The sequence below is a fragment of the Ranitomeya variabilis genome, chromosome 7 (genome assembly GCF_051348905.1).
Source record: "Ranitomeya variabilis isolate aRanVar5 chromosome 7, aRanVar5.hap1, whole genome shotgun sequence".
Lineage (NCBI taxonomy): Eukaryota > Metazoa > Chordata > Amphibia > Anura > Dendrobatidae > Ranitomeya > Ranitomeya variabilis.
In genome coordinates, this window is record NC_135238.1 from 96,681,280 (window position 1) to 96,693,641 (window position 12,362).

Sequence of the window (12,362 nt, forward strand, 5' to 3'; positions counted from 1 at the left end):
CCACTGCCACATTCTTTTCATTTAAGAAAGCAGTGGGCAACCAAAGACTGATGATTTTAACAGGTATCTGATTCATGCTGCCCAGACCACAGGTAGTATAAATGCGAGCCTGGCTACACGTTTTATGTAAAATACTCCAGCTTTCCAAACAATGTATAGTTAGAGGATCTGAAACCAAAGCTGGAGACCAGATTAGTCTGTTGACGTCCAGCCATTTCCTCCCACTGATTGACCAGTCTTTCCCATACCAAGACCTATGAACCACCTGCAGTAATGTTGGGATAAGCTGGCTGGTGGCAGGTACAGACTAGTCTAGTTTCTGGCTGGATCCTCTGTCTACAATATATATTTTTTCCTTACAGGGAACCTGTCACCCCCAAAATGGAAAGTGAGCTAAGCCCTCCAGCATCAGGGGCTTATCTACAGCATTCTGTAATGCTGTAGATAAACCCCAATGTATCCTGAAAGATGAGAAAAAGAGGTTAGATTATACTCACCCAGGGACAGTCCCAGTTCTTTTCTGGCACGATGGGCGTCCCGGTCCGGGGCCTCCCATCTTCTTACGATGGCGTCCTCTTCTTGTCTTCAGGCTGTGGCTCCGATGCAGGCGTACTTTGTCTGCCCTGTTGAGGGCAGAGCAAAGTACTGCAGTGCACAGGCGTCGGGCCTCTCTGACCTTTCCCGGCGCCTGCGCTCTGCGGTACTTTGCTCTGACAAAGTACGCCTGCGTCGGAGCCGCTGCGTGAAGACAAGAAGAGGACGTCATCGTAAGAAGATAGGAAGCCCCGGACCGGACCGCGACGACCATCGGACTAGAACAGAACCGGGACCGCCCCTGGGTGAGTATAATCTAACTTGTTTTTTTTATCTTTCAGGATACATCGGGGACTTATCTACAGCATTACAGAATCCATTTTCCATGATGGTACTTCCAAGAGCCATAACTTTTTATATTTCTATCAATATAGAGCAGTATGATGTCTTTCTTGTTTTTTTGCTGGTCAAGTTGTACTTTTGAATGACACCAACCATACTACCACATATTGTACTGAAAAACGGGAAAAAATTCCAAGTGCGTTGAAACTGCAAAAAAAAAGTGCAATTACACAATTGTTTTTTGGGGATTTTTATTTACCATGTTACTACATGGTAAAACTAACCTGACAACATGGTTCTCCAGGTCAGTACGAGTATGTAGATACCAAATGTACAGGTTTTTTTTATTTAAGTGGTGAAAAAAAAATGGAAATTTGTAAAAAAAAAAAAAAATAATAATAATAATTTGCTTTTGTCGACATTTTCCGAGACCTGTACAGTTTTCATTTTTCGGGATATGGGGCTGTGTGGCAGCTTATTTTTTTGCACCCTAAGCTGATGTTTTTACTGATGACATGTATTTTGGCGTGACCAAAATTTAAGTTCACCTTCCCACCCACTTGTTTTCCCTCTCTACCCCTCTGTTATGATTGACAGCTATGGCTTAATAGAGACAGAGATCAATGGAAAGCAACCCTGTGAGAAGGTGCACTTAAATGTTTGCCCACGCCAGGGGTGCATCTACTGTATGTACAGGGTCAAACATGACAGAAGTGTTCAATAATTTACTGTGGTAAAGACATCAATTTTTGTAACGTAAATCAATTTACAATGTTTTCAAAAAACCAAAACATTTTTTCTTTTTGTTCTAGTCTACACTGTTGTGTCGTATATGAAACATGAGTTCAACCGTGGCGATTTCTTCATGACCTTACAGAACCATCCCATTGCTCTCAGTTTGTATAGACAGGTAATATTATATAACTAAAGTGGGGAGAAGTATGGCAAAGAACATACATAGGGGAAATGGACATATCCTAAGAAAAGAGGCAAAAAAAGGACCCCACAAATGTATGCTCCAAAAAAGGTCCTGTAATAAAACTGTATTATTTATCATTCGTCTTATGCTCAGTTTTTTCACCTTCCCCTCCCATGAGGCTTGATGCATTTAATTTGGCCATACATCCTCTGAGGTGGCCTTGAAGAAACTTTTTCGGTTTCATATTATTATTCTAGGAGCTATAGCCATCTGTTTTTGGTGGAATTGTATAAGTTAAAATGATATATTGTTATTTTTTATCAAATTGAACACCATAAATGACAGCGATGCATAATGTTTTGGTTATATATGCTGTCTTCCCTTTGCCCTCCATTTGATTTCGTCTTTTATTGTACTTATTTTTTTGTATTTCATTTTTTCCCTCCCCCATGTTTATTTTCTGATACCTGAAACCCCTGAGGCCTTCACAGAACAGCAGTAGTTTTACAAAATTAAAGTAAATTACACACCGGTGGACTAATTACAGGACTTCTGCGGGCAATTAATCACATGGGATTTTATTTCTGGCTGTCAGACTAACAGAGGCTGAATACAAATGAACGCTACAATTTTCAGATTTATGTTTTTAAAATAATTAGAAAACCCTGTATCTTTTCCTTTATACTTTACAAATACTTGCAACATTGTGTTGGTATTTCACATATAGGTCCAGAAATATTTGGACAGTGACAAGTTTTGGAATTTTAGCGGTTTACTAAAAGATATTCAAGATCCAGTTATATAATCAATATGGGCTTAACCCTCCAATGACCACCAAGTCTTTACTGACTTGCAACATAAGAGACAATCCTGCAGCTTTACATGATAGCTGACAACTTGCTGCACCAGGCACAATCCGTGTTGGCACCGGCCATGGCCTTTTGAGGAGACCGTCTACATGTCCCGCAGCTACCACCCCGACAACGGCGTTTCGTCACGCTACTTCCAGGGGGGTGTTGCAGGACATGCACACTGTTTTTCATCACACTCTTCACAGTTGTAAGTAAATGTGCACCTTATCCTAAATGATGGCTCCTAGATCTTGTCTGCTACATCTATGCATCTATGGTCATGTCTGATTACCCTCAGCTTTAGGTTGAAATATATTTGTGAAGTTTACATTTGCACTTTAACCTAATTGATCATATCCATGGCAATTTTTGATCATATCCAGCTATAGGCAGAAAAACTTCCTCTGGTTTACATAGGCACTTGCACTTTAACTGAAGTTCCATTGATGTTTTTTTGTACCTATATCTATTCATGTGCATACTTCCAACCAATTGCCTTTTACATATATATTGCTCTACATGATTTATGTATGCTTAAAAATGTAAAAAGGCCTGGACGTCCACAGAAGACAACAGTGGTGAATGTTCGCATAATCCTTTTCATTGTGAAGAAAATCCCTTTCACAACTTCCACCCAAGTGGTGAAAACTCTCCTGGAAGTAGGTGTTTTAGTATCTATTTGTACCATAAAGAGTAGTTTTCATGAGAGCAGATACACAAGGTCCCCCCACAAGGTGCAAACCATTAATCAGCCTTAAAAATAGAAAGTCCAGCTTAGTCTATGCCAGAAACATCTAAAGAAGCCGGTCCAGTTCTGGAAAAGCATTCTATGGACAGATGAAACTAAGATCAACCTGTACCAAAATGATTGGTAATGATGGGCAGAAGAAAGTATGGAGAAGGCTTGGTACAGCTCATGATCCAACGCACGCTCCTGTCTAACACATGATGTGACTGCAGACAGAAGCAGCCTGATGAATTCTGAAGTGTGCAGACCTACACTTTCTGCTCAGATTCAACCATATGCGGCAAGGTTGATTGGACGGCACTTTACAGTACAAATGGACAATGACTCAAAACATACTGTGAAGAAACTCAGGATTTTAAGGCAAAGAAGTGGAATGTTCTGCAATGGCCGAATCAATCACCAGATCTCAGCCACATCGAGGATGCATTCCACATGTTTAATACAAAACGTAAGGCAGAAAGACTTATAAACAAAGCAACAACTGAAGTCAGCTGCAGTAAAGGCCTGGCAAAGCATGACGAAGGAGGAAGCACAGTGTTTGGTGACGTCCATGGCTTCCAGACTTAAGACAGTCATTGCCTGCAAAGAATTCTCTGCAAAGTATTAAACATGAACATTGTATGTATGCTAAAGTTATTTTGTCCATGTACTTTTCTAACACTTCACATGATGTTTTTGTTCAACCCCTTTAATCAAACCTGAAATTATACACTTAAATTGCATCTCTGTTGTTTGATGTTAAATAAAAAATAGTGGTACACAGAGCCCAAATCACAGCGATTCAGTCACTGTGCAAATATTTCTGGACCTAACTGTATGTCTAATAATAAGAATATTAAATATATAATATCTTAATTTTTTTTGTTCCCCTATCCCTTTTCTTTTGTGAATTATTCTATAAATTATGAACAGTTCTGCAAGCATCAGGAGCCTGAGACTTTAAAGGATCTATACAATCAAGATGATAATCATCTGGAGCTTGGAAACTTTCATGTTCGTTCAAGTTATTACACAGAAAAGGTATAAAACACGTCATTGTTTTAGCGGGATGCTTTAGTCACATGGAGATGTAGCCGTTTTTTGTTTTTGTCCCTCTAGTTTCTTGTGTTTGCCGGTGACAGACCTTCCTAGTTTTGCAGGGGTTCTCTGCTTTTATTATTTTAGTTTAGTTTTCCTTTTCTTCCCCTCTAGTTAGGATATGAGGAGGACATAATTTTTGTTTTTATTGTCAAGAGGGTAGAAGTGAATTGTGCTAATTCATCGCGATTTAACCATCTACTCCAGGAAAGCAAAGTGGACTGTAGGCGCCCATCTTCTGCTTCCCTTAGGGTACTGTCACACTCTGCAACTTTCCAACGATCACGACCAGCGATACGACCTGGCCGTGATCGTTGGTAAGTCGCTGTGTGGTCGCTGGGGAGCTGTCACACAGACAGCTCTCCAGCGACCAACGATGCCGAGGGCCCCGGGTAACCAGGGTAAATATCGGGTTACTAAGCGCAGGGCCGCGCTTAGTAACCCGATGTTTACCCTGGTTACCATCGTAAAAGTAAAAAAAAAAAAACAGTACATACTCACATTCCGGTGTCCTTCAGGTCCCTTGCAGTCTGCTTCCCACTCTGACTGAGTGCCGCCGTAAAGTGAAAGCAGATCACAGCGGTGACGTCACCGCTGTGCTCTGCTCTTACATTCCGTCCGGCAGTCAGTCAGAGCGGGAAGCAGACTGCAAGGGACCTGACGGACACCGAAATGTGAGTATGTACGTTTTTGTTTTTTTTACTTTTACGATGGTAACCAGGGTAAACATCGGGTTACTAAGCGCGGCCCTGCGCTTAGTAACCCGAGGTTTACCCTGGTTACAAGCGAACGCATCGTTGGATCGGTGTCACACACACCGATCAAACGATGACAGCGGGAGATCCAGCGACGAAAGAAAGTTCCAAACGATCTGCTACGACGTACGATTCTCAGCACGGTCCCTGATCGCTGCTGCGTGTCAGACACAGCGATATCGTATGGATATCGCTGGAACGTCACGGATCGTACCGTCGTAGCGACAAAAGTGCCACTGTGTGACAGTACCCTTACACACCTGCCATGTGCTCACCTGTAGTTTCTGCCTGCTCCTCCTTCCTTACTTCATAGGCAGCCTCTCTTTAGCCCCTGCCTACCAGTGCTGCTATATGTGGCCAAATATTGCAGTTCAATCCTTCCCTAAACTGGATAACCATTCTGCCGACCTTGCTACACAACGAGCTCCTGGCTGTAAGCTTGCTTACAAGGTCGCACTATTTGGACATTGGGTGAAGTGCTTTCTGCTCCTTCTTGCCTATATAGCACACACAGGAGTACTTTGTCCTCCTCTTGAGGAAGTTTGATAAATCATCCTTATTGTTATGGTTCTTAGTCGTTTCTTTAAGTTGAAGCCCATGCACAAATATTGCCGACTAAGGGCTTGTGCACACAACTGCATTTTCGGTCTGAGTGCCATCTGTTAAAAAAAGCGGATTGCACTGGGACTGATGTTATTCAATGGGGCAGTGCAGATGAAGAATTTATTTCACTGACTCTGGATGTGTACTATCTGATTTTTAGAGATACATTGCAGTTTTGTAAAAAGGAAAATGTAAATGGCCTTGTAAATTATTAATAGCTGCTGAGTAACAAAACGGATTGTGTACGGACTCCGTGGACTGCACACAGATGAGACAAAAATTGTCCAACTTTTCTGGATGAAAATCAGACTGATTTTTTTTTATTTTATACTGTCGTGTGACCCCAGCCTTAGCCTCACTCATCCTGATAGCGGGTTGGAGTTTTTGGTCCTTTTTTGTGCTACACCATTCAGATTTACCCTGCCCTCACACCCTCATCTTTTATGTTCTGATCTCTTGAGGGTTCCTGCTCAGATCTGTCTTTTTCCACTACTTTGTGGTGCCTGTTTTCCCACCCAAGAACATCGCTGTAGAACATCTGGTAAAAACAATTTGATTTTTATTTACCTTGATTCACACTGAACGCAGTCGCAAGTCGCTACACAGATCTAACAATCACAAGGTACCCACAACCCTCCATTTATGGTGCAACTGGAGCGCCCCCACTGTCGCAGGGCCGAGTGGTACCCGGTACCGGGCCTCTGTCTCGGTTCTGGGATTGTCACGGTGGCTAGACCCGGTCCGTGACCCTGCTGAGGGGCGTCCAGTGAAAGTTGAGAGTGATGATGTGTGGTGCAGGGTGCGATGAATAACGAGGACACAGGGTTTCAGTCTCTTTACCTTTTTACTGAAACAGAGCACTGTTAACCGGGCTGGCTGAGACCGGCCGGTCCAAAGGCACATCCGGAGTTCCCTTAGCAGGTGGGAATCAGTGTCTACCTTCTAGCGCTTGTGTGTTGTAGTCCTTCCCTGCTGAGCACCCCGGGATAGTCCTCACAACTGATTCTGTCTGTCTCTGATGTTCTTCTTCGACGTCCCCCAGATGATATGGTTAGGATGCACCCGTATGACGGGGTAGGCCTGGAGTTCTTCCGGGACCCTAGAGTTGCCCCTCTCCCACAGCTGCCTCCGTTGTCTGCTTAGGTGTTTTAGGTGAGACAGCCCGCCTATAACTGACTGTCCTGCCGTGGTTTGTAGTAATGCTAAAAGTCTCTTACTTTCTCGGCGTTCCGGCCACCGTGACTTTGCGCTTCAGAAGGATGTTGCCTCGATCTTAGAGCACGACTCCTTCTGGTCCTTTCACCTCTGCGCTGTATTCCCGTTTCTCACTCCTTCACAATACCCCTCGCTTCTTGTCCTTTCCTAGGAGACTGCCGCTGTAAGCACAGGCACGGCTCCGTAACGTTCTTTCTTGTTCACTAGGGCTCTGCCAGGATCCCACCTCTGACAGGTCCTCTCTCGAGCTCTTCCCAACTCTTTTCTCCCTAACTTCCTGTCCAACCCCCAGTTTTACCCAAGTGTGAGGAGTGGTCTAATAGATAGAACCACCCCCCCTGGTGGCCGGAGTGTGAAGTATATTGTTGGTGCGTGTTACCTGGCCAGGTGAACTCCTTTAGTGCAATCAGACATACCATCACTCCCCTTAGTGGCAGAGCAACAGTACTGCAACGACCAGGACTCTGGGGCGCTGCACAACCATCTGCCACTCAAATGGCCACATTACTACCTTCCGTAAGGTGTGCAATGCTTTCCACAGATTACCCTCTTCTCATTAGATAGTAATTGACATGATATGAAGTCAAACTCCGTAACGTCTTCATTAGGAGCTGTAACAATGTAATGCAGGTTCTGTCTTCTTGCTAGATAGTGTAATCGTCCTGTTATGTAGGAAGCCACATCACGCCCATCCATAGATGCAGTAATGTGCTACATAGGTTCTCTTCTGTGGAAAAGGGACAGGTCACTGGCTCTGCAGGCCGCCTCCTCACCCTCATCCGTAGGTGGAATATTGCCTTACATACTAAAAGGGGTTCCTGTCATGTTTTTCATGCAGCCTCATTACTCCTTCCAATAGGTGGTATAATTATGTTAAGCTGATTTGTTGGGTCTAACAATGCAGTGCAAAGAATGTGCTAAGCACCCAACCAACCACATGACGCCCCTCATGGGTGGAGTAATGTGCATTCTGTTTTTCCTCGTTTTTGCTAAAGGCTGTACATGACTTGTCATACAGGGAGACACATTACTTCCATCCATGGTGTAGTTATTGGTGAGGAAAGTTTATGTATTCAGCTAGATTATGTAGCTGACATGCTGCATTACTACCTTGATGAGCCTCAGTAATGTCTTATGCATTTTCCTCCTTTTCATTTTAGGGTGTTACTGACATGCTACAAGACATATATACATACACTGTTTAATGAAATCACAAATTCCACTATTGCGGTATATGAGAACATGAGGCACTTCATTAACATCAAAAAGCTTAGAAGCCATCCAATCATGACAAAATGTACCTCATATGGATGGTCCCTAATGCTACAGCCTTACCTATGTATATGCCTAACCAGGCCTGAAATGAAATGGGATGAGCTGGGAACCAGGCCTAACCTGGAATGAAACCTTTGTGGGATACATGGGTTGATGTCATGCTACCAAGACCTGTTTCTCTGGTCCATGGGGAGAGCATTTGTGTTGCAAGTAATAGTCTTTCCCCAGACGAAGTGACTCGTGTCCTATAGAGGAAGTCCCATTCTCTTCCTTTCACAGGTGGGGTAATAGTGTCATTCTGATTGCCCCCTTATTGCTAGGTATTGTAATAAACTTGTCACATGCAGCCGCTAGATAGGCGTACAGTACTATGTGTTATCCTGAATAATAATAATTTTTATTTCTAGAATGTCAATGTAAAGGGCTGCGCTATACAATCCAATGGCTGCATCTTGCTACACTGCATATTCAGCATTACCTTGCAGATATTAGTGCCATAAGACCATGCCCTCACTTAGCAAAGCAGCCTAACACCCCTCCCAAAGAATTCTGCTAATCACGCCCTCCTGATAAAGACCATAATAAAATTTAAAAAATGCTCCTATGTCTGGAACCATATAGCAGATCTAAAAAAATGTTACTCAGGAGAGCAGTGGGAATAAAATGAGAGCAAAAACTGACCACTTTTCAGTTTGTTCTCTTTAAGTGGGTAAATGGTAAAGCTTGGATTCTAACTATACATGTATCCATTTGCACAGAGTGTTGAAGGCCGTGTTGCAGAGCTGCAGAACGCTGTAGATGAGTACAATAAAGGAAAAATTGACTTGGCTGCCAAGGTGAGAAAATAGTTTGTCAGATGTAATTTCAGTTTTGGATATTATTTTCCCAATGAACCTACAGTGCTTATTCACTAAGTATTCACTATCCTTGGTCTTCATCATTTTTTATTTATTATTTCGTTCATAATCACATTGAACCACAAGGAATTTTATTGAGAGATAATCTTTTTTTGTTAGTAAGTAAGGTGTTCGATTGCCTTTTTTTGTTTTTTATTTATTTTACATTGATGAGCAGAAAAACTGACCTTGTTATGTTTGGCGATCGATCTTTGTGCAACCTGTAATTCTGCAGAGCAGTTTTATTACATTAAAGTGAACCTGTCACCACAAAAAGCACTGTAAACATGGTGATACATGAGTTAATAGCATTACTAACCTGCCCAGTCCCCGCACTTAGCAGATGGCTGCGGGGAGAAAATAAACCTTAGCGTTCTGGTTTCAGGGGCGGCGCTAGCTGGGTTCAGTCACAGCCCTGAGTATACTGAGTGGCCTAATGTAACAGTGTCCCTGCCAGTGACTGACTGCCGGCCACAATGCAGAGTGAGTGTCAGTCGGGGCCAGGGGTGCGATTACAGATGCCACTTTGTATACTCAGAGTGTGACTGAACTTGCACCAGCGCCGCCCCCCCTGAATAAAATCAGAACGCTGCCGGGGGGGGGGGGGGAATAAGTTAATTTTCTCACCGCAGTGTCCAGCTAAGTGCAGGTGCTGGGCAGGTTAGTAACGCTATTAGCCAACAGATTAATGTTATATCTGCAGTTTAATAGCATTTTGTTATGGTGATAAGTTCCCTTTAAAACAGAGCTCTATTAGTTGTGTGTAAAATGGTCAGCTTTTTATTTTTAGATCATTTTAATTGATCTGCCTCTAAATTTTTCAAGATGAAATCAAGCACACTTCTAGCAAAGTGACACTTATTTGTTGTCTTGGATCTCTGTGTTTTGCCTCTCTTATTTTACCCAATGTGTTAATTGTGCTCTCTCTAGGCTATGTAACAGCTTATATGGCGTTTCTGCATGGTACATAGTATTCAATCAATAATCTGTACCCATAAATAGAAGGACATAAAGACCTATCATCAAATTCATACATTACAAGAAAGGATGATATTCAGTCAAGAAATAAAGTATCAAAATATAACCGCTTTAATAATGATTTTTTTGAAAAAATCAGACAAGTGCAAAAAAAGGTGATATACAAAGCGACATCCACAAAAATGCTGTAAAAGTAGCAGGAACCACGTACTACGAACACGTATTAGTATCACTAATCAATCCTGAAAAGTTTTTTTATAGATATAAATTACGGTACTGGTTGCCCAAAAGTGTCCAAAAAAGAAGCTAATATAATAACCATAAATATTTATTTGCTGCCAATGGGGGTAACAGGCATTGCCATAATATCAATATTCATATTTGCCAAAGTAGCTGCAATCCGCACATACTCCACAACGCTGTCATAGCGATACCGAAAAAGACGGGTAATAGAAAATAATGCAATGAAACAAATAATAATGCAATGAAAAACACTGTTTACCCACCGTAGTGCAGACAGACACTCCTAGGGACGCGCCTGTGCCCCAACGCGCGTTTCAGAGAAAACAACCTTCGTCAGCCCTCTGACAGTGTTTTTCATTGCATTATTATTTGTGAAATACAGGGATACTCTTGGGTAAAACATGTTTGTCAGTGATTTGAGACTGGGACAGAGGTTCATCTTCCAACAAGACAATGACCCAAAGCATACTGCTAAAGCAACACTCGAGTGGTTTAAGGGGAAACATGTAAATGTTTTCGAATGACCTAGTCAAAACTCAGACCTTAATCTAATTGAGAATTTGTGGTCAGACTTGAAGATTGCTGGTCACCAGAGGAAACATCTAACTTGAAGGAACTGGAGCAGTTTTGTCTTGAAGAATGGGCAAAAAATCCCAGTGGCAAGATGTGGAAAGCTCACGGAGACTTATCCAAAGCAACATGCAGCTGTAATTGCTGCATAAAGTACTAACCGTTATTCTGTCCCATTTGTTGTTTGCTTGACAATAAAAAAAAAAAAAATGTTCACAGTTGTAGGCATGTTCTTAACATGAACTGATGCAAACACTAAAAAATAATTAAAAAAAAAAAAAAAAGAGCGAAATTCCGGGTTGTGACGTAGCAAAACACGAAAAATGCCAAGGGGGAAGCCACTATGTTATTTCTGGCCCTATTCAATCCTTATTTCCTACGAGGAAAAAAAGTTAATAAAAAAGATACACAGTGGAGCCCCACTTCATGTCATCTGTATCCTTTCCTTGATGAGCCCTCATATTAGAGCACAGGCAGGACAATATGCAGTCCATGACCAGTTATCATAAGCAGACATGCAGTCGTGGGTAAAGTGCAAAGACAGCCTGTAACTAGTAATGTACCATCACCCTAGCAGACAACAGCTGCACAAGCATCAGTAGTAGATGGTCCATCTGTCCACTACTCATCTGATAGTCTTATTAACTGGCTCCCAAATTAGATTTCATTAATCAGAATATTAGATGAAAATCTTATGAAGTTTTTAATTCAGAATAATAAACGGTACATTTTGAAGATTATTTTCATAAAACTATTCAAAATTTGGCTAATATGTATCAGTTTATCACCCCCACTCTTTCCACACCCTCACTCGCTGCCTGCCTTCTGTCTCTGACAGGTCACTCATGTTTCAGTGAAGGGTCCAGTCAGAAATAAACACATCTAGTGGCAGCCACATTAGCGCCTTGGAATATTGTAAGAAGGTTCTGCAGTGACAGCTAGTGGTCACAGAAATGATCACATGTGATGGAGTACATGAAAAGCAATCATGCTGAGGACCTCTAGTGACAGCCACTTTAGAACTGCACCAATCAGCCTTCAATTTTGACTTTTTTGAGCCTCCCTAAGCTGCTCACTTTGACTACTGTTTTCCTGCCTTTTTTTAAATGTCAGTGGTAACCCACTATACCTATATGCTCTTTACCTGATAAAAGATATTGCTGTTAAAAAAACATAAAAAAATCCAGGATGCTCCCAAAGGCAGCATAGTTTGAGTTAGGAGGAGATTTAATAAATGAGAAAAATGTGCTCACCTTGTAAGCCATGCAATAAAGCCTAGCATTGGTGAACTGCTTCCACTCCTATTCAGATAACAATATGGGTCCAAAGTGAAGGATGTATCGTTGGTAGAAAAAG

At 42.0% G+C, this 12,362-nt stretch overlaps 1 protein-coding gene across 2 annotated transcripts in view; it reads left to right on the plus strand.

The window, feature by feature from the left end:
* VPS16 (VPS16 core subunit of CORVET and HOPS complexes) overlaps positions 1-12,362 on the plus strand; it is a 508,307-nt gene that overhangs the window by 348,205 nt on the left and 147,740 nt on the right. For both annotated transcript variants that reach the window (XM_077275596.1, XM_077275595.1), the window contains exons 18-20: positions 1,689-1,786; positions 4,307-4,414; positions 9,078-9,155. In XM_077275596.1, coding sequence (XP_077131711.1) covers positions 1,689-1,786; positions 4,307-4,414; positions 9,078-9,155 — 284 coding nt within the window. The remainder of the gene's footprint in view (positions 1-1,688; positions 1,787-4,306; positions 4,415-9,077; positions 9,156-12,362) is intronic.